Source organism: Acanthochromis polyacanthus, chromosome 13 (assembly GCF_021347895.1).
Source record: "Acanthochromis polyacanthus isolate Apoly-LR-REF ecotype Palm Island chromosome 13, KAUST_Apoly_ChrSc, whole genome shotgun sequence".
Lineage (NCBI taxonomy): Eukaryota > Metazoa > Chordata > Actinopteri > Pomacentridae > Acanthochromis > Acanthochromis polyacanthus.
Genome location: NC_067125.1, coordinates 15,751,337 through 15,772,577, shown reverse-complemented (window position 1 = coordinate 15,772,577; position 21,241 = coordinate 15,751,337). Strand labels below are relative to the sequence as shown.

Below are 21,241 nucleotides of genomic sequence, written 5' to 3'. Positions count from 1 at the left end.
CCACATTTTTAAACTTTAAAACGGGTCAATCTGACCCGCAGGGCGACACGACGGTTAAAGGAAGAGCAGGTTATATGTGAGGTCATAAATGTCACCCTGGGCTTTCCATATTTCCTGAGAGTCCCTGAACGCAGCCCGACCTATCCCTCCCTCCGTGCACCTGTTGAATTGCGCGCCGTGGCCGGCCGCACGATGGCGCGCTTTCCAATGGCGACCGACGAAAGCGGAATATAAGGGCTGCTCTGTGGGGGGAACCTGGAGCTGAGCAGGGCTAATTTATGTCGCTGTGTGCCGCTTTTAGGAGCGCGGTGGGAAGGTAGTGACCGAAGCTCCGCATCCAGTGTCCGTGCGTCCTCGCTGTCCTGCATGGAGTAGGTAAGCTGCAGCTGGTGTTTGGAAACGAGGCGGGTTTAAGGTTCTATTTTTTTTCTTGTTGCATTTCATTGTGTCATTAGAAGCGTTGCCGGACGAAATGCACGAATGCCACCGACATTCCTTGATGTCGGGAAAGTTGACTGGATGAGGGGAATCATTGGTGATAGCAGCGATGTGCCACAGCTCTCCAAACCGTGCGCCAAATACTTTTTACTTGATAAGAGGACGCGGGGGAGCGCGCAGGTGGGTTGGAGATGTGTTTTCGTGGGCTGTTGCCAATGAACGTAACACAGGGTTAAATACTTTGCAATTGAAGGTGCAATGAAGACACAATCTAGAGAGTATTCCAGGGTTTTAGCTGGAAACATTAATTTGCAGGACTACTTTTGCACCTCTCTCTTATTGTCTCTCCCTCCCTCCCTCGGTCTCTCTCCATGTTTCGGTGTAAATACAGTGGAATGCGTCTCCGAGAGCTTGACAGGCAAGTTCTGTCGCATTACTCGCATTTATTCTGGGCATTTCTCCTCTTAATGTTCCGTTCAGGACGAAATCTACTGTTGCTCCACTTGTCTGTGAATACAGACGGGGTGGGAGGGGGCGACTCTTCAAGGTCAGACTTCTGAGACAGGCAGATGTTGATGTCCCAGCAAGGAGGAGATTATAGAGACTGCCCAGAACTTCACTTATCATTTCATATGGATAATTTTTTATAAAACAGATATTAATTATGCATAACTAATAATAATAATTTGGTACCAACTTCATCCAAGCAGCCCAAAATCCATTGCTTCACTTAGAATTTCATTCATTTTGCATTTCCAACAAACGTTCTCTGTACAAGTTGCCAGCTTATAACAGGACAGTTGAACAAATACAGTCTAGTTAACATTAATGTGCTTTTTCATATGTCTATATAGGGTCTCCCCAGACTGCACATATGCACATCAGATATTCAGGTGTCTTAATATGAAATTTAGAGCATGCATTTATGTAACTTACTCAGCTAATTTTTGCTTTGATTAATCCTGTGCCTTAGCTTCACAGTGATATATATTTCCTCTCGGTTTTTGAGTTCAAGATGGCAAAGCTTGGTTTATTTTAAGTTATCTACCAAACACCTGTGCAGTTCCTTGTGTATTTTTTGTGGAAACAACCTAATGGATTTGGCTTTTCATATGGAACACACCCACCAAGTGAAAGCTGTGATTCATTGCTCATTATTGCTATTCATTCCGCTTACTCACTCAGGAAACCATAGATAATGTGCAGGATGCAGGTTATGAAGAGACTTCTAAACTTAGAAACGTACTGAACAAGCTTGGGGGATATTTGCAGTACACTCCTAAGAACGAGCTCCTAATATTTTGTGCGCTGAAAGTATTTCCCTGAAGCGGTCGGTACTCCTGGGTCAGACCCGCATGTTGAAACCAGAACATGCTTCCGTTCAGCTCTCAGCGCAACACTTTGAGTTTGGGCTGCTGAAGGCAGCGGGGAGTAATGAATAATGAATGGTTTTGAAAATGTGCGTGAATGTTAGTTGGCTGAGTGTGGCGGTAATGCACTATTCCAGCCAGCACTTTTCCTCTCTGCTATGGAAATCCTCTCAGCAGTCGTGAGTCTCACAGCGCAGCAGAGCCACAGCGGAGAAAAGAGAAACCCCCTCCTCTCCCACTTCCACACTTTAGGCTGAATTCACTGACATTTGACACAGTTATGTCTGCAGAGACTCAGGCGTGCACATTTACATCCATGCATGCGGCCACAAACACACGAGATAGAAAGAGGAGTGAACTCACTGAACATCAGGCTATAGAGACCTCATGTTAAAAGTGGCTCCTCTCTTTGATATGATCTTTTTTTTCATGTCTGGGAGTCAAATTAGCCTCACCTTGGAATTCAGCATGGTGAGTCCCAAAGGACATTTGTGCGACCAACTTAGGCGAAAGCTGAGAGTTTGAATAGCTTATAAGAAATGATAATACAGCTTTTACGAATAATATATGGAACTATGAGTAAGAGAGTAACTTTTATTAAGAGAAAGCCTGATTATTGTACTATAGGAATATAGTAAGTAGTGTGGACATAGAAGTAGAGTGCATACGCAAATGTCATTGATGGACCTCATTATTTATTCCATAAATAATTTATTATTTTTTAAAACAATGGCAAACTACAACAGTACATCAGTTATTCAGTCATTAATAAAAAAAAATCACTATTTCAAATCAGCCAGTCATTATTAACTTAAAAATGTCAATCATCTGTCTGTTTGATACTTCTCAAATTAAATGATTTAGTTTTTTTTTTTTTAAAGCAAGACATTTTGGGGACACCGCTGAAAGATCTGGAAACATGTCGGAGATTTAATTCATTATTTTTTTGGACATTTTACAGATGTATTGATAGAAAACAGTTGACAGACAGCTGGTAGTGGTCATCATTAGTTGCAGCCCGAGAAAAAATAGTTGTAGATATCCATCATAATTTAGTAGTAAGTGAACATCCGGATATTGGCTGTTTTGTACTAAAAAACGGCAAAAAAAAAGATGTTGCACCAGAGAAGAGATCATTGAAATCATTCATTTTCAGTTGACTGACTCTTTGATCAATAGATTATAAGTCTTGGCATCAGTAGTATAGATTAGAGCCAGTGTGTGTGGATTTTGAAAGACCTTGCATACAGAGCACATATCATTCTGTGTGCATTCTATTACTTATTTCCTTTCTATTCATGACATATCTGCTCTTTGTGCTGTAGACAGTATGCCATCCATAAGTGTCACTCCATCCCTGTGGTCTGGTTCTACTTTCTCTTATCAGCTCCACAGCGATTGCTCTCATCTAGGAAGCTGACATCTTGACTCCTATATTTTCCCCTCATGTCCAGTCTCTGTTTTCTGTCCCCATCTCTCCACATTTCCCTTTATGTCTTGTGTCGTTCAGTGTGTTTTACAGTAGCTGTTTCCTACAGCTACTGTCATACTGTAATTCCCAATCGTTGCTCCACAGCTGCATAACTGCAGGGCATAAATAATGGAGAACTTTCTCCCACACACATACACACACACTCACACACACATAATACAATACTCCTACAGTATGCTCCTGTGTGAAACCTCGGGGGTCTATCTTTCAAGTCTTAACTCAGATCTCCGCGGCAGTGTGGACCTATTTCCAAAGACATCTTCAGGGAGTCTTCTTTGTGACTTATTCATCTTACTTATTCATGAAATTCAAGGCATCAGTTACATAAGCAATTGGCCCAGTTATAGAATAACTACCAACTTAACCAGATCATACCATTAATATGGAAGGTGGGTTTCTACTCGGGGTATGATAGGAAGATATTTGTGGACAACATTTGGCATAATATACTAAAACGGACCATTAAAAGATGAAAATTTTTGCAAAAATTGATATAATGTGGACATAATGGAATTTTTTCTTAACGTGTAAAGTGTGCTTTACATGGAAAGGTCCATTAAACCACCGAACAGTTGATCAGATCAGCCGAATCCGCAAGTGTTTATTTTTTACAGTGGCGTTTTAGCTGCTAGGCTCATTGTAGCCTCTCATTGTTGGTTGGTGGTCCCCAGTCCAGACGATCTGCAGCCCACTCTGCTCTTAGCGTGGCTGTGCACATTTTGTCTTGTTATTCATATGCACTTTAGTGTTCATTAGGAAAATGAAGAGTATTCTAGCAACACAGTGAGAGAGGCTCTTTGAGGCTTATTGCATACACAGGCTCACATTTTTTAATTAACTAAGTAGGCCAGATTTCTCAGGATACCCTCCAACTTTTGCGACAACTGGCAACAAGGACCATAAATGTTCGACTCTGCAAATTAGGCACGCTCGAACATGGAGTGCTGCATGCTCTTAATTGTCATTTTGAAACAGATGCTAAGTGTTTGCATATTTTTTTGAAGAAAACAAAGCATGCTCCGATTTGCTATGCAGTACCAATGTCAGCAGGACACCATATTTAGAGACAGTTAAGCCAAAAAAAGAAAAACGCAGACAGTACAAAATCCCTTTACTTAAGCAAAACTGCCAAAGCAGCAATGTAAAAATACCCCATTGCAAGTAAAAGTCCTGTTTGAGAAGCTGCTTAAGTAAAGAAACATCAGTATTAGCAGCAAAATGTAGTTAATGCTTTAAAGTAAGAGTACTGGTTTGTCCCCACTGACAGTCATTCATGTATATGTACACACACACACTACTGTTCAAAAGTGGGGTCACTTAGAAATGTCCTCATTTTTGAAAGAAAAGCATTTTTTTCAATGAAAATGACATGAAATTAATGAGCACTACAGTCTCGACATTGTTAATGTGGTAAATGATTGTTCTGGCTGGAAACGGCTGATTTTTAATGGAATATCTACATAGGGGTACAGAGGAACATTTCCAGCAACCATCACTCCTGCTCAAAATGCTCAAAAACCAACTGGTTTAATTAAAAAATGATGTCATCTCATAGTTTGTTCAGCAGAGCGACTCCAACTCCACTCTCAGCACTGTCTGCAGCACATGTAGCAGAGGACAGATCATAGTTGAGCAGGCAGTGGTGCGGAGTCAGGCGGTGTATTCAAGCTGTTAACTAGTTGTTAAACACATTGCTGCAAAGTTAATGACCCATATGTATTTACCTTTTCAATATAACTGTAACATACTATATGTATGGATGCATAAGAATATCAGGGAATATTTTGTGTTTTTTTTTTATCAATAAGAATTGGCATAAACTCAAAAAATCCAACAATAGAGCTTAGAGGGAAGGATCACTATTTGGTGGAGTTGTTAACAACTCAGCTACACACTGCTTTTCTAAGATGTCAGAGGCCGGAAAGGTTGGAAAACACAGGCTTTATCTTTAACAATATGCTGTATTTTACAAGTGTGTTGTATTATTTGTTATTTAAATTCTTCATCATAAAAGCAACTAAAGCTGTCAGATGAATGTACTAAAGTAGAAAGGACGGTATTTCCCTCTGAAATGTGGTGGAAATTTGAACTATCATAAAATGGAAGATCCAAAGTAAAGTACAAGCACGTCAAAATTGTACTTAAGTGCAATACTTGAGCAAATGTACTTAGCAGTCCTTCCAGGATTTCGTGGGCGTTTTTCATGATTTTTGCGGCCAAAAATGCCTGAATTCGCGGCAGCTTTTCTAAAAAAATTGCGATAAAAGTTGCGATGTTTTAAGCTTATTTATTGTGATGAAATTGCGGGAGACAGTGACAACTGCTAAAAAGCTGCATTTTTTCCAGCTTGTACAACATGTTTCAACACTGTAATTGACAATATTTATTCAGAAATTAATTATTTTGCGTTCCAACCCATTTCCACAAAAGCTGGCACGCCACAGTGGGAAATTAGCAGCAGCCAGATACTGGTTTAACATGACGTGGTTGGTAGATTTGCGGCACAAAATGCTAATTTACTATTGAATGAATCATATTCGGACATATCTGTCAGTGGCTTAAAAAGTTAATTTCACATCCTGGCACACACGTGTTCACACACACACGCTCACGGCTTGTCACGTCAAGTAACAAGAACAGCACTGAGAGAGCGCAGTCCTCCACCAAGACAGGTGTGTGTTCTGCATGTGTACATACCGAATCGCGTGACCTAAATATGTAGCCGGCAACGGGAATTGATGGGACTCAGAGACACCCCCACAATTTAATCAGTTGTTCCTTGTATCATTTCCGATACGTCCACAGTGGTAGATTTGTTGTAGGATCACAATGATGTGATCGTCAGCAGGCCGCTGAGGTAGCGTTCACTTGTTGCCATGGTTACTGTGCCGCGATGAGACGCTGTGCCGCTACCTCAATGGGTAATCCTTAAGAAATCCGTGGATCCCAACTTTAAGCCCTATCACTGCCGAAGTCTAATCATTTGGTCCTTGTGTCATTTCTGACCGACCCTGAAAACTTCATTTAAATCCCTGAGTCTGTTTTTGAGTGATGTGGGTAACAGAGGAAGGATTCACACATGCTGATCGTCACATAACTGCACCATGTTCTTAGGGGGAATAAATAATCTAATTTACCTTTACTCTTTCAGTGCTCTAACGGATCTGGATGCAACAGTTTCCATCATGGTGATTTATGTGGTCTGTTGTCTGATCATTTCAGCCGTTCTAATATGTTTCGTGTTTTTTTAAGTGTATCAATGTATCAATGATTTTTTTTCTTTTTTTGTATTCCACCACAGTATTGCACGGGTGTAAAACAGTTTAGCTCCGCTTTGGTGAAGAACGTCAGTGAATTAATTGTTTATCACGGTCTTCAGCAGTATTTTTGTTGGTAAATGAGAGACATTAGTATCGCACATTTCTGCTGAGTCCCTTTCTACTTTTAAGAGACAATTGAAGACTCAATTGTTCATAGAACACCTCGGCACTTAATCTGACTCCACCTTAGGGGTAGAATAAGTCAGGTGGTCCAAAACCCAGCACTTATTTAGCCCTGACAAAGTATTAAAAAGAAGGGGGGGGGTGGTTGGCAATTTCTTCTGCAACTTGATGGCAACACTTTTGACCAATCGCACTTGAAGCACTTTTTGCACTTACTACAGGTTTTTCCTTATGTCTGAATTCTTGCTTGTGTTGTACGTCGCTTTGGACAAAAGCATCTGCTAAATGAAATTGTAGAATTGTAGACATGTCTGCATCTTCAAACCATAAACAAGGAAGTGGATTCGGTGACATACGTGCATTAGGTTTACGCTGGGGACTGCTCTGATTGGTGGAACTCATGGGAGGCGGGCCAAAATTGCAGGAAAGTTGCGGTGATTGGACAAAATTGCAAGGCCGCGCAAAATTCGCGGAGATTGGTTGATTTCGTGTGAATTTGCGCGATCGCAACATCACGAATTCCTGGAGGGACTGACTTAGTTACTTTTCACCAATGCAAATCAGTAAAAATCCAGTGGACGTGTTTTAAGAATGACGACCGTTTGGGTTCATTCCAACAGAATTTCGGCTGCCTCAACTAGAAATCCACCTCCCCTCCGTCCCCTCGTCTCTCCACTCACATCCCCCCATAATAAGAATTTGCATAAACAGGGACTAAAGAATGAAAGAAATGAGTTGGGGAATTTCTGTTCTTCCACATGAGGCGTCTTGATTCATTCTCAGATAGTCAAATATGAAGGAGCAGTGCAGAGAAAACAGTGGAATGTGGGGCTTTTTCCCCCCTTCTATCGCCTCTTCTGTCTCTCCCTTTCACCCGGCTCCTTTCTAAACTATTTGTGTGAATGTATGTGTGTGTGAGATGTCTTGCAAGCTGAGCAGGTGCACATTACACTGAAAGATAGGCCCGAGTAAGCAGGGAGAAGGCGGAGGGAGAGACCGGCGCAGGGAAGGAAGGAGGGAGGGGTGGTCTGTCTTCGTAGGTCGTACAAAAGAGTCAGTGTTTTCTCTCCCTCTCTCAGTGCGCCCAACGAAGACAGTAGTGGCGGCGGTGGAGGCAAGAAAGAGAGAGGCCCTTTGGTCACATTGTCCTCACGTAGCCCGTAAAACCCTCCCATCGGCCCCCTGGGCACGCACGCACCCCCTGTCACCCCTCACCCAGTGGTCCACTGGCAGCCCCATGCGACGTATGGGTGCACATTCAATTGAGTTGCAGTGGAGTAATTTCTGTTGTGAAGGTAGTTGCAAAAGTAAAACAGCATGCCAGAAAAAGACAACTCAAATATGCTTTAAATTGTGAAAACGGAGATGAAAACAAGCTACTTCAACTGTTGTTTCATTTGTGTGTGTGTACATTTGTATTACTCATATTGTGGGGACAATAGCCAGTCTGTATAATATATAATATTAAACCTGGGTGACGACTTAATGTGAGATTAGGTTTAGGTTTGACAAGTGGTAGTTAATAGTAGTTACAGTTAGAATCAGCCTCCAGGAAATTCAGAAAAGTCAATGCAGTGTCCTCAAAAGTGATGGAAACATGACTCTCGGTGTGTGTGTGTGTGTGTGTGTGTGTTCTTGTACTTGCTACATTGTGAGAACCATTTTCTGCATTTAACTATCAAAGTGAGGACATTTTTACAAAGTGAGGACATTTTGGCCGGTCCTCACTTTGAAACAGCCATGTTTGAGGGTGAAGACTTGTTTTTAGAGAACAGGTATGAATTGAGGTTTGGTTAAGGTTAGGGTAAGGATTAAGTTTAGGCCATCAGTTGGGATGGTTAAGGTTAGGGTAAGGCTCTAGGAAATGCATTACGCCTATGGATATCCTCACTAAGATAGAAGTACAAACATATGTGTGTGTGTGTGTGTGTGTGTGTGTGTGTGTGTGTGTGTGTGTGTGTGTGTGTGTGTGTGTGTGTGTGTGTGTGTGTTTAAAGGCTGCATTCCTAAGCTTGCTGAGCCGTAGCTGGGTGATTAATAGTAACTAGCTGATTGTTTAAGAACTGAAATTCCTCACGCTCATTTTTTTTTTCGCCCTCTGCTTTTACATACACACTCAGTTACTCAGACGGGATCTGATATGGTGTATGCAGGAGAGGATACAGTACATAAACAGTTCACCAGTGAGGGTGGCATGTGCATATTTTCTGCTCTGTACATGGAGGTGTATGAGAGAGTGTTGGTTGGGCGTTCAGGTGGAATAATGGAAGCTCAGTATGTGAGTTGTCCACAGTTTACACTGGGAATTCAGGACAGTGAAACATTATCCATCTCTGGCTTTCTCTCCCTCTGGTTGTCAGTTTGAGGACTCTGTTTCATTCTGAATTTGTGTGTCCAGCTCTCATTTCTCCCCTTTGCCTGAACGCATGGTTTGGTCCTCTCCATCTCTTCTCCTCAGTCTTCTGAGACTTTGTCTCTTTATTTGTTTCTAAATGTCAGAATGTATTTCCTAGAAAACACAGACAGCGTGTTGTCCCCTTAAACTGACAACTGAGGCTGGCATGAAATTCAAGGATATATAAAATGACAGTATGCGTTAAAATGCACACAAACTGTATACATACCTCCAACCACGCACAGAAAGAGCTCTGATTGTTGCTCTACACAAAAGGGATAATACATTTGTGTTGGCGTGTCTGTGTGTGACACATAAATCTCTTTGCTCTGTGTTTATGGTTGTTTTGTTGTTTTGGTCCCAGAGCCCCTGGCTTGGACCAGTAAGAATTCCTGATGTGGTATCCTGGCAATGGGCGGGTTTCCATGGCCGTCACCGGCTTGGCAAGAGAGATAGCGGTCTCCCAAGGGCTCCGCTTTGTGCTTTCCTTTGGTCTGGCTTGGACTCACTCCAGTGTGGCTTTCAGAGAAATGGTGTGAGGACGAGATGACGTCTGATTGTGGAGGGAAGCGTGCGCAGGAAGCTGACAATGACACAGATACATATGCTTAGCGGCTCATCCTGTGAAAGGAGACAGAGTTCAGCTCTGAGCAAAGTCATCATGATCACAGGCAGCAGACTGGCTGGGTGGCTGCTTCAAAGACGGAGCGTGTGCAGAATACTTAACACGTCACAGGAAGCAGTGATGTATGCATTTACATTAGGGCTGGAGTGTGTTGCCTGTGGAGGTGTCACACAGCAAGCATACTGCACGTGTGTGTGCATGTGTGTGTATGTATGTACAATCCTCTGCCCTTCCGGTGCCCATCGTAGTGGTAACGCTTTAATGTTTAATTGAGGCTCAAGAACTGTGATAATACTGAGTAAATGGTTAACAGGCCACAACTTTAACTCCATTCATAAGACATTACAGCAGAGGATTGTGTATTCTTGAGCCAGTACATTTATTTCTACTGTTAGGTGCCATCTCCAAAAGATATTTGTATTACACTCTGTCCACTATACAAACGTTGCTGTTTAATGCGTTTATATATTTGTGCATTTTGGAATGTGTTGTACAGTTTTGCAGAAGATGTGTCACATATTACCAGGGAGCCATTTAGATCACACCATCACACATTAACTTGACACTCGCTGCATTTGTGAAAAAAGGACAGAAAACTGTAGGAGAGCAAAGATTTAAAAAAGAAAGCCATGGACTTGAGCGGGTGTTTTTTGAAGATATTTCTAATAGTGCATGTGAATGTGCTTTTACACATGAAGCCTGCTTGAAAGCAAAGCGCTTCCAGCAGCAATTTTACTTTTGAGAAATAGGCTTATTTGGTTCCTGGCTGGGAGTTAAGTGAGAAGAGTAACTCTAATGTATGAGTGTTAAATTTGAGAATACCGCCAGCAGCCCATTTGTTTAGCTTAGCTTTTGAAAGGCCTCCTCAAGTAAAAATGACATTCCATATGATGTTTCATATGCTAGAAGACACATCATGAGCAAAATAAGCAGCCAACTACACTACTACTACTTAGCATTTTCACCTTAAAAGTGCAACATACCGAAGACAGGAACCAATCCTGTCAGCTTTGTGGGGTGTCACCCTCTGTAGAATCCACCAGTATGTAGTAATGAGTATTTCTACAGTGTTTGTGTAAAGTTGCAGGTGAGCTGATTGGGCTTTAAATGTCATGAACAGGGAGGGTGACTGCAGACGGAGACAATGATTTCTTAGATGTCTACAGTGTTGAACTAAATTTAAGTCATTTTAAGGCAAGAAGAAGTCACTTTAATGGAGAAAAAATGTTTTAATAAGTATCTTTGATTTTTTTTCCAGGGGTTTAATCAGTTACCGATGAGGGACTTGGACAGTAACAAAGTTACACAATTATATCTTGCTTGTTTAATTAATCCAAATGTAAAAATAGTTATGTGTTGGAGTGCCTTTTGGCCAGGATCAATGACTTACTGAAGCCTCCTCTGCTTTCCTGGCAACATCCTAGCACTGACAACAAGATTACCAGGATTTACTGCAACCAGTCACGGTGCTTGTCGCCAGAGTGTCTTAACTTTGGACAGAGCCAGACTAGTCGTTTATCCCCGTTTTCAGGGTGTATGCTAAGTTAAGCTAACCAACTGCTCTAGACAGATATAAGAGTAGTGTCAGTCTTCTCATTTTATTCTTGGTAAGAAGGTATACAAGCATATTTCCAGCAATGTTGAATTATTGCTTCAATTACTGGCCTACATCCACTTCTGCTCGTGCATTTCTGGAAACCTAAAATCACAAAAATTGCCAATTAATACTCTACAGCTTCTGTTGCTCAGAATAGATTTTCTCAGTCTCAGCAGCACAATCTATTTCTTGCCGGAACATTGTTTAGTATACAAAATTATTATCCCAGCATTTTACTGTCTTGAGTTAATTCAGTCTCCCTCTCTTCCCCCCTCTCCTCTCCTTCAGGACTCTCCTGTAAAAAGACTGCCTTCTCCAGAATATGCCTTGTCTCCACGGTAACAGGCCTCAGGCAGACCCAGAAAAACATTGGGCCAGACTGGTCCAGCTTCGTCCCGCCTACCTGATCCTGGACTGCACTGAAAAAGATTTTAACAACAATTATACAATAAATGACTCCAAATATGACTGTACTTCCTATATTTTCCCTTGTATTACAAGTATTTTTGTCAGTTGGAGTCAGCTCCCAGAACCCAGTATGCCTTAAACCTAAAACTTTCTTTCTGTTCTGACTCAACAGCACCTTAGTAAATATTACTTTCTGAGGTTTTGGGAACACAATGCAAAGGGCGGTTTATACTATTTAAATAATTTCTGAAACTAAGAGGTGAAAAGTTGCTCTCTGTAATTCAAGATTGTCCCAGATCATTATGTTGGGGATTCACTTATTCTCAATCAAGAGGTCCTAAACTGTGCAGCAGCAGACCCAGATTGGTCTGATAAGAGTCCTAAGCCAGGGCCAGGATGCACCAGCTGTTCAGCCAGGTGCTGGGTCAGAGGGATCTGTCCAGAGCGGGAGATTTGTTCTCTCTGGAGGATGCAGAGATTGAAGACTGCCTGTCTCAAGCTCTAGACCAGATCAAGGTCATCTCCTGCTCTCCGGTCAGTATGCATGTTTAGATAGGCACATCCAATACACACAGAGTTGATAATTATGCAAAAAAATTATAGGGCAGATGTCAGTTTAATTATTTACTTGTTTATGTTCTCATGCATAATTCATGTTTTTTGTCCTTAATTTATCATTGGACCCTTAATTTTGCAACCTGTTGCTGTCTGACAGGACTATTTGACCAATGACAATGACCAGGCTGTGGTGGAGATTTGCATAACTCGCATCACCACGGCCATAAGGGAGACCGGCTCCATCGAGCGACACAGCACGGCTCTGGTGCTACTGTGGGAGTCGTGCCTGGAGCATAACCTCACCCCGCAAGGTGAAAACACAGAGGACACACCGCACGCCAAGATAGCGTCTGACATCACCAGCTGTATCCTGCAGGTACACACAACAATGTTTCATACTGCTGTATTGTTTTCCCCTGAAGCAAATATCTTTCCTCATACTTGTCAACACTTGGAAAATTGCCTGAGCTCATAATGTTTTACTTTGTCAGCAACATCTAATTTTCTAATGGGTCACGTGTCAGTGAAATGAGGAAAGTCTCTTGGCAAAGGTTTGATTAATGCCTCATTCATATGGCATGCAACAGATTTTCATATCTTATAATTCATAGTAACTACAGTTGTCCCAATCAAGTCACTTTTTTTGTCTCTGATAGGAATCATTATTATTGAGTACATGCTGGTACCAAGTCCCAATCCAATATTTTCCTTCATTATATGCACCTCAGTTACATAAAAGTTCTTAAAGTCATGTACTAGTTTGACAGCTAAATAACTATGCAGTGCATTGAAAAATGATTTTCTGCACCACGTGTTCCTTAGTGTTACGTTGGTTTCACTCACTTTGCTGTTAATAGGGCACTGTCTGCAATGTAATGTGAAGAGAGTGGTGTTTATTGTGACTCCACAAGCTCCAAAAGACAACGAAAACCTGTATTCTCTTTGTACATGACATATAAAGTATTGTAGAAAAGCTGTGCTACCTAAGTTGATCGACTTGATTGAGTCTCTGTCAGTCCTGTGTTGGCAAGCAGGAAACTTTATAGGGGTTAAGCTAGCAACAGGCCACCATGACAAAGACTTCTGTGCTGCTTAATGACCTCTTGCCAAAGCTCTCATTATTATTATCCATGCTAACTATATAAAGTTTGCATCTCTACCACTCTGCGCTTTCCATTTCTGATTGCATTCAAAAACAAAGTACCAGTCTTAGATTTGTGCTGATAAGGATCATAAATAAATGCTTTGAACAGCCCTGATCCTGATATTTGAGATCAGATGGGGACATCCCTGATAATAAGACTACTGTATATCTTTCTAAAACCAACCACAAATGTATTTCTGTACACATCATGCAGGACAGTGCTGGATGCAGTTATGGTACAGTTGTTTATTTAAAGTATTTTGGTGAATGAGTGAAGGTAAAACACCAAGTCTTCGTTAGCAACTACAAAAATATTCGACAATGATGACACCGAGAACAGTTACTAGCTAAGGGAAGAAGCATCTCCAGGAGGACACATAATCAGACAGACATAACATTGTTAACAACATTACACTGGTGGCCACAGCACAAAAGGAGTGTGTGTTGATCGGTGGGGATGGTAGTATTCAGGTCTTTCACCAAAATAAAAGTAGTGACATTTCAGTATAAAAACACCGAATTACAAAAATATAGAGAATAAAGGTCCTTCATTGAATGTGTCAACTGTACTGAAGGGTAGAAGGTGAAAACACTCTGAATACATTTACAATCCTATTCTATTTGTGTTATTATATTATTATACATTTGGCAACTTTGATCTGTACATGAGGATCAAGGAGGTAAAACTATACAGTTAGAAGATAAAACTGGTTGGATTTTATTTTAAAAAAAAATAAATCTAAGTGTCTCTAAAGGAGTGACATATTCTCTTTCACTTTAATCGTCTTGTGACTCCAGCTTTATGTTGCAGTCACTTAAAAGGGTCTTGACCCTCAATTTTGGAGCCTCTTGTCCAAACCATCACTTTATGCAAATACTACTGACACACTTTTCCATTCTGGGTCTTTTATTTTTTCTTGGTAGCATCTGTAGCATCAGATAATAAATGAATTAAATTATACAGTTAACCAGGTTTCTGAAACATCAGATTGAAACCTGTTGTGGGTGTTCTGAAATAGATGAGGAAAGTTAGGAACTGAAAGGAAGGAAGGAAGGCAAAAAATCACAAAAGCAGACTAGTACTGAACATACAGATTAATGATACATGACATCCAGTGGCGGATTTTTGTATTAGGGATAAATATACTTTATGTCATCACTGCCCAAGGGGTTTGAAAATACAAATATAATCTTGCATACTTTTCCCATCAGACTTCCGCAGCTATAAAGCTTAAAGCAGCGGGACTGTCTCCTCCACCTTTTGACTCTCTTCTCTCAGTTTCCTCAGGAATGGGAATGTGCTTAATACCTCCATAATGAGCCTGGATCCTCAGGAAAGGCACATACACACACACACACACACACACACACACACACACACACACACACACACACACACACACACACACACTGAGAGGTGAAACTAAAAGTTTTGACAGCTCTGACGGCAGCTCCTGGCTCTGATGTCCTAACTCCAGCAGTTACCGGGGAACAGTTCTACCTTTATCTCTGATCTCTTCATTTCTCTCTTTATCTCCTCGTCATTTTGAACCCACAGATGCACAAACACTCGTCTCATCCTTCCTCTGAAAGTCCCACAGAGAGGAGGAGAGATGTAAAGAGCAGATTCTAGAAATAAGGGTTTTTCATTAGCTCTCTGCTCGTATGCGACAGACACATATGAACAGAATATCTAGCCAATGATGGCGTTTTGAATGTTTTTCGTGTGGCCTCCTTGATCTGTGCTGAGCCTGACATTAAAGTGACTCTGACTAATAAGATGTAAGACAGAGAGAGAGAGAGAGAGAGAGAGAGAGAGAGAGAGAGAGGACGGACAAATAAATCTGTACATTCATGCATGAGGAGCCTGCTAGGTTGGAAAAATATCCTGAAGGACCTCATACCTACTGCGTATCGCTGTCAGCACTGACCACAGTGTCTACTCTTAAATAGTTCGTCGCTCTCATACAAAATGATATGCTGTGATAATTCTTGAGCATTCAGATATATTTGGTACCAAATGAGTGCGCTATAATCCAGACCAGTAGATTGTTTGATGCCATAAATTAGTTGGTGGAATAATTATGTTTTTGTGAATACAGTGTCTGCACTGCCATCATGTGGCAGAGTAGAGGCATGGCAGAGTGTGAAACACTGATGGTAAATTTAGATTAAAAAACGTTTTGGGTATTCTGAAGCAGAGCAGACGTGGTAGACGTGGGTACACAAGTGTAAAATGAAGCATCTAAGGTGTGTAGTGAACTTACACTTTGTATCAGACTGCCCTGCAGAGGGTGCTGCTGCTTTTCAAATCCCATTGCTCCTTCCTACTGTCAATGTTGAGAGAACAACCTCCTGCATGCAGCTCTGGCTTTCAATAGTACACAGCTTCCCTTGCCCTTCAGACTTGCATCACATGATAAATACCAGCATTTGAAGTTTGTCTTAGACCTGTTTTAATCTCTCTGGCACTCATTGCGCAGCTTGAAGCAAGTGCTACTTACTGCTGGTGCTAATTGTTTGAAGTCACTGAGTGTATTTAATGCATGCTGTTAATGAGAATATTTTAGGGTATAGAGTGTGGTGTGCTGAATGCTGACATCATGCACACACATCAGTAGCTACAAAGGACACCCACCTGCTGATGTTCTTGGCCATTGTAGATAAGAAGTATAGACCAGCACTGTGAAGTGCAGCCGGCTTTGCTGCCCCTTCTTTTTATTTAACAAAGACTGGAAAGAGTTGAATCTCAATCAGACAGATTCCTGCTTCTCTCTGGGCCACTCTGTGTGGTACTGTTCTGTGTTGTAGTCAGCCTCTTTTATCTTCACTTTGCAAAATGTTTTTGTGTATGCATGTGTCCTGTATACCTCAATTTTAGAACAGAGACTCTCCAAACCTCTTTTCTTTGTGATAAAAGAATGCTTTAACCACAAATATTTAATTGCAATTTTTACATCACAGCATTTCTGAGAGTCAGGTTATCTTTTTAAAAACAATAAAAACAAATTTACCCCATTTGTCAGAGTAAAAACAGACTGAGTCATTGGATTTTCAGCTTACCAAAAGTCCTTGAACTACACATCTATAAAGTTCTGTTCTATCAGAAAACTCAACCAAACATTAGCTTGAAATTGTGATATTTAATCAAAATCAATTTATTCTGCATGTTTTATGAAAAGAAGAAGTCATTCGTTGCTTAGCCGTGATTTACAATAATGTGACAAAAATTCGGAGACTTTTCAGCTGAACTGGGTTGAACTGCAGGCTGTGTTTATACAGAGCAGATTGGAAGCAAGTATGGAAACAAATAAAACATTTACAGTATGTACAGTCACTTTTTTCAGTATTGGTAACACATGTGGGCTCTAGACGTCCCGAGGTTTAAATAGTAAAAGTAAACACAAAATGTTAGTATAAAACTTTGTATTGGTTGTATTTGGCTTTGTAAATGGCTAAATCTAGAGCAATTGCTGTCCCTTGAACCTCCTCTCTTCTTGTGTCTCCTCAGAACTACAGCTGTCCGTCGGTCATGGTTCTGGCTGTCCCAGTAGCAGTAAGGTTCCTGCAGAGAGGGAACAAGGAGCTGAGCAGGAACATGTCCAGTTACCTCTCCCTGGCTGCTATCGCTAAGGCTGATCTGCTGGCTGAACACACAGAGGCCATAACAGTCAGTGTGCTGGGAGGTAAAGATATACGCACAAACGCACATGTTCACGTACAAAAAGAATCTCTGCTCCAGTGTGTGTGTGGCTATGTGCTTTTTGGGATTATAAAGAGAAAGAGAGGGACAGAAAGAGCTTTGCAGAGAATATTCGCTTAAGAATGAACTTTGAAAGGATTTTCCAACAAAACCATTATGGCTGTTATTGTATTTATTTAGTTGTTGACTGCTGACATGTGGGTTTGGCTTGTCGAAGTAATACTTGTTCAGTCTTCCTATGATGGATGCTAGCAGCCCTGAAATAATGGGATCAACTGTGTTACTGTAGTGGAAAAAAAGAATTACTGCTGTAATCAGCAAACCATTCCAAATAATAATCATGGTAAATAGCAGCTGCTACAAATCATCGTTTTCCTGATACAGCTTTGATGCAAGATGGAAATTCATACATAAGAGGTAGTTATAATGAGCAGTAAAGGACAATTCCTGTTTTGTCTTGTGAAGTTTGTTTTTCTCTGTGTGAGCTGCATAAACAATTTAAATGGGCTCTGTTTACTCTAAAATAGAGGAGTTGTTTTCACTGGTGTGCAGCATTCCTGGTTGCACCTGTTCCATGTTATCCACACATGTTATTCTGTTCATGAACTGATGCACATTTTCTGCTTATCTCACACATTATCACAAGAGTGATCAATTAAAGGGAGAAAAAGAAAACAGCACAAGGACTCTTTGTAAGGTGTAATGCTGCTGGGCGCGGACAGGAACTGGAACTGCTGAAGGGATGGAACGTCATTCTTACAGAAGATGTTTGGTATTGTGATGGTGACGGTGGAGAACACTGTCTCTGGTCACAAAACTTCCAAAGTTATTCCGTTGGGTTGAGATCTGGTGACTGTGAAAGACACAGCACATCATTTCATACTCAACATTCATAGTTGTCATCCTGTAAAAGAACCCTAATCTCATCTGGATAGAAATGTTTTATCACAGGGTAAAGGTGATTACTCAGAACATTTGTATTGATCTGCAGTCATCCTGCTATCTAATGAGACAAGTGACAACCCAAACCATGCCAGCAAAATGCCCCCAAAACATAACAGAGCCCCTGGATCACCTCACTGTAGGGGTCAAAGGTTCAGGCTTTTCCTTTGTCACCCATCACACAGTTAAGAGACCATGAGTTCATTTGTCCCCACAAATGATCAATGATCAAATATTGTCTTCCAACTACCAAATATTGTCAATGTGCTGGGAGGTGATGTTGTCCTCAGGCACTGATGTGATCACTGCTTTTATCAGCTTCCCTTCTTACCTGCTCAGGTCAGAAAGGGTATCTGAGCTGACCTCTGGTCATTGTTAAAGATGGTTCTTTCCTCAAATTTTTTTCAAGCCCCTTTAACCCTTGTTTTCAACAGATGGTGTTCAAGCTCATTACTGTAGCCCAAGTCCCTAAAGGTTTACAGTCCAAAGTTAACCCTGCCTGATGGAGATCTGTTTACCCCACAGGCAGACACACACACACACACACACACACACACACACATGCACACCTACACGGACACGCACGCACGCACAAACACAAAATTACTTTCTCCACTAACAATACACTTTTTCATTCTAAATATATAAACCTGTAGTTCAGCGTGCATTTCAGTATCTTTGTCTGTGTGCATCAATCTGTACTTCTAGAAAAAAGCTGAGCTGCACTCCTCACAGACACGTGCACACATGCATGCAGTGCATGAGGCTAATCAACTCACACAGTACCAGAGTGAGGTGTTCACCACGATGCTCCCACTGAGCACATTTACTGCCAGCAGCTCAGCACATGAAACAGCTTAGCTCTTTACCGTCTGCTTCATTTTACAAGTGAAATTTTGCCAGATTTTGGGCTTAAATAATAGATGGAAGACACTTTGCACCTTTGGCTCATAAAAATAAGGATGAAAAAAACAAAACAAGTCATGCCAAAAGGAAAAACAAAAGTCAAGTATTTTTCTGCCTCAAATCAGTGTGAGACTATAATTTGGGAGTTTTAAACAAGTGCTAGCCAACAGGGTTTGATGTTTAAGTAATTGCTGCTAAATGGTGACTAAAGAAGGAAACAAAACAACTTCTTTCTTTCTTTCTTTCTCATAGTCTTTGCAATTCTATCATCACAAATCAGTGAATGTCTTTCCTTGAAGGTGCATCTTGATGGTTTCTTTCGGAGCTTTTAATGTAAACCGTAATGGTTTGTCCACAAATAATGTAGCCAATCAGTGTTTTTACAAGTAGAGCTGTGCTTTTGTGTTTGTATTATGCAAACACATTAAGATGCCTATGATACATTCACTGACACTCGGCATGCCCCTGAATAACTGGTAGTTATTGTAATGCGCCCACATAGGCATGGAAGATTGCCAAGTTGTAAATGCATATGACGCACAGTTGAAACTACAAGGAAACATGGCACTTTTTTAGAAATAATTAAATCTTTAGAAACACTGCTTTAGAGCTTGTAAACCTAATTGACAAGCTATGATACTAAACTGTTGTAGTTGCTGATGTGGCATCGAAACTTAATCTTGTTGTATTATTTGGATCTTCTGCCTCTAAACAAAATTTCGAGTAGCAGTAAATAATAAACTCCTATGCTTTGAATATGTATTTTTTAGAACTCACATGTATTTATTGATTTTTTTAATTTATTTTTTGCCAATTGACTTTGTAAGAGCTTGTAGCCTTTGTCCCATTTATGGTATTTTCTTTTCAGAATACTAAGATTTAAATACAGTTAGTGTTTTGCAAGGTTCAGCAGTGCTGCTGTAAGATGAGCTGATCAAGTACAAAATAACAACTTAGCCTCTGTTGAATCTCACTGAGCGTGACGCCACAGTCTTTCCTTTGATAATTCTAGAAGCTAATAATGACGTCTCATGATTATACAGCTTTGCTATTTTAACTCTTACACTTTGTGGTCCCCTCACATGTATCAGGTTCCTGAATGTTGGCTGCTCAGGGGTCATATTCTCATTATATTTGTTTCAAAAATATGGTCCTGATATTCCTTTCCAGCAGATTTATGAGACCCCCGAAGTCATCACATAATGTAACCTGGCCTTCTTTGTGAGCTCAGAGAGAAGCAGCAAGAAGAGAAGGAAAGAGAAAAAGAGACACTGAGGATGAGAAGTTGGGATAGATTGAAGCAGTGGGATAGCACTGAAGCAGTGGAGTGACTGTGATTCAGCTTGACAGGGCTTGATCAGCTGATAGTAGATTTTATTAAATCTGGAAAGTGACACTTAGACATATAGTGATAGTGGATGGAAGGCTTTTTTCATAGCGAGGCAACTTCATGTTTCTTTGGGCGGTTTTTAATGCAGCTGAGGCAGTTTTAAAGTTTTATCCCTGACTGCATCTCACTGCTGAGGCTCATTGACTGTTCCCTGACCATTTTAACTTCATTCTGCCTTTTTGACATTTCTGGACCCTGTAAACCTTTATGCTGAAATCACAACATAAACACAAGAGAAGGCTGATGATGGATTGATTATGCAATCTAGCAGAATGGACGGACTGTTCATGGGTGTCTTGTTACTGAGGCCAAAGCTGGCCGCATACAGATTTTCTTTTTGGTAACTTTCTAGGCCATGTCAGTACATAACTTTGCTTTATTCTGTACTTTGCTGTATTTCTATCAGCACTTAGGGAGCTTTATGGGCGTGTGTGTGTGTTTCGTTACGGGGAGCCAACAGCAGGATACAGTGTGAAGGCTTTATAGCTACAGCGGGAGTCGGTCATTATCAGATGTCTCACACACACATTCACAACATATGGGCCTGCTTTGGTCCCAAGGGGATTTAGAGCCAGAAGTTCAATCCGTCATCGTCCATGTATATGTAAAACTCGATCTTAGAGAGGGAAGTTTGGTATGTGTCAGCTATCAAAGTTACATGTCTTTTTTTGACTGTGCTGCTGCAAAACATATATAGTTACCACTGCTCTGGTTTGTAAGGTTAGGAGATGGCAGGGCAGGAAGAGTGAGGGAAGTGGGCTGGATGGAAGTGACTTTGAAAGGTGATGTTTCCATTTCGTAACAGTTGCAGAAACAGTTGGAGTCTACAC

General features: G+C 41.0%; 1 protein-coding gene across 1 annotated transcript in view; it reads left to right on the top strand.

The window, feature by feature from the left end:
• Positions 1 to 204: 204 nt before the first annotated feature.
• The window catches only part of veph1 (ventricular zone expressed PH domain-containing 1), a 105,145-nt gene continuing 84,108 nt past the window's right edge, over positions 205 to 21,241 (top strand). The window contains exons 1-4 of the mRNA XM_051957852.1: positions 205 to 375; positions 11,649 to 12,302; positions 12,484 to 12,702; positions 16,982 to 17,156. Coding sequence (XP_051813812.1) covers positions 12,165 to 12,302; positions 12,484 to 12,702; positions 16,982 to 17,156 — 532 coding nt within the window. The 5' untranslated portion in view covers positions 205 to 375; positions 11,649 to 12,164. The remainder of the gene's footprint in view (positions 376 to 11,648; positions 12,303 to 12,483; positions 12,703 to 16,981; positions 17,157 to 21,241) is intronic.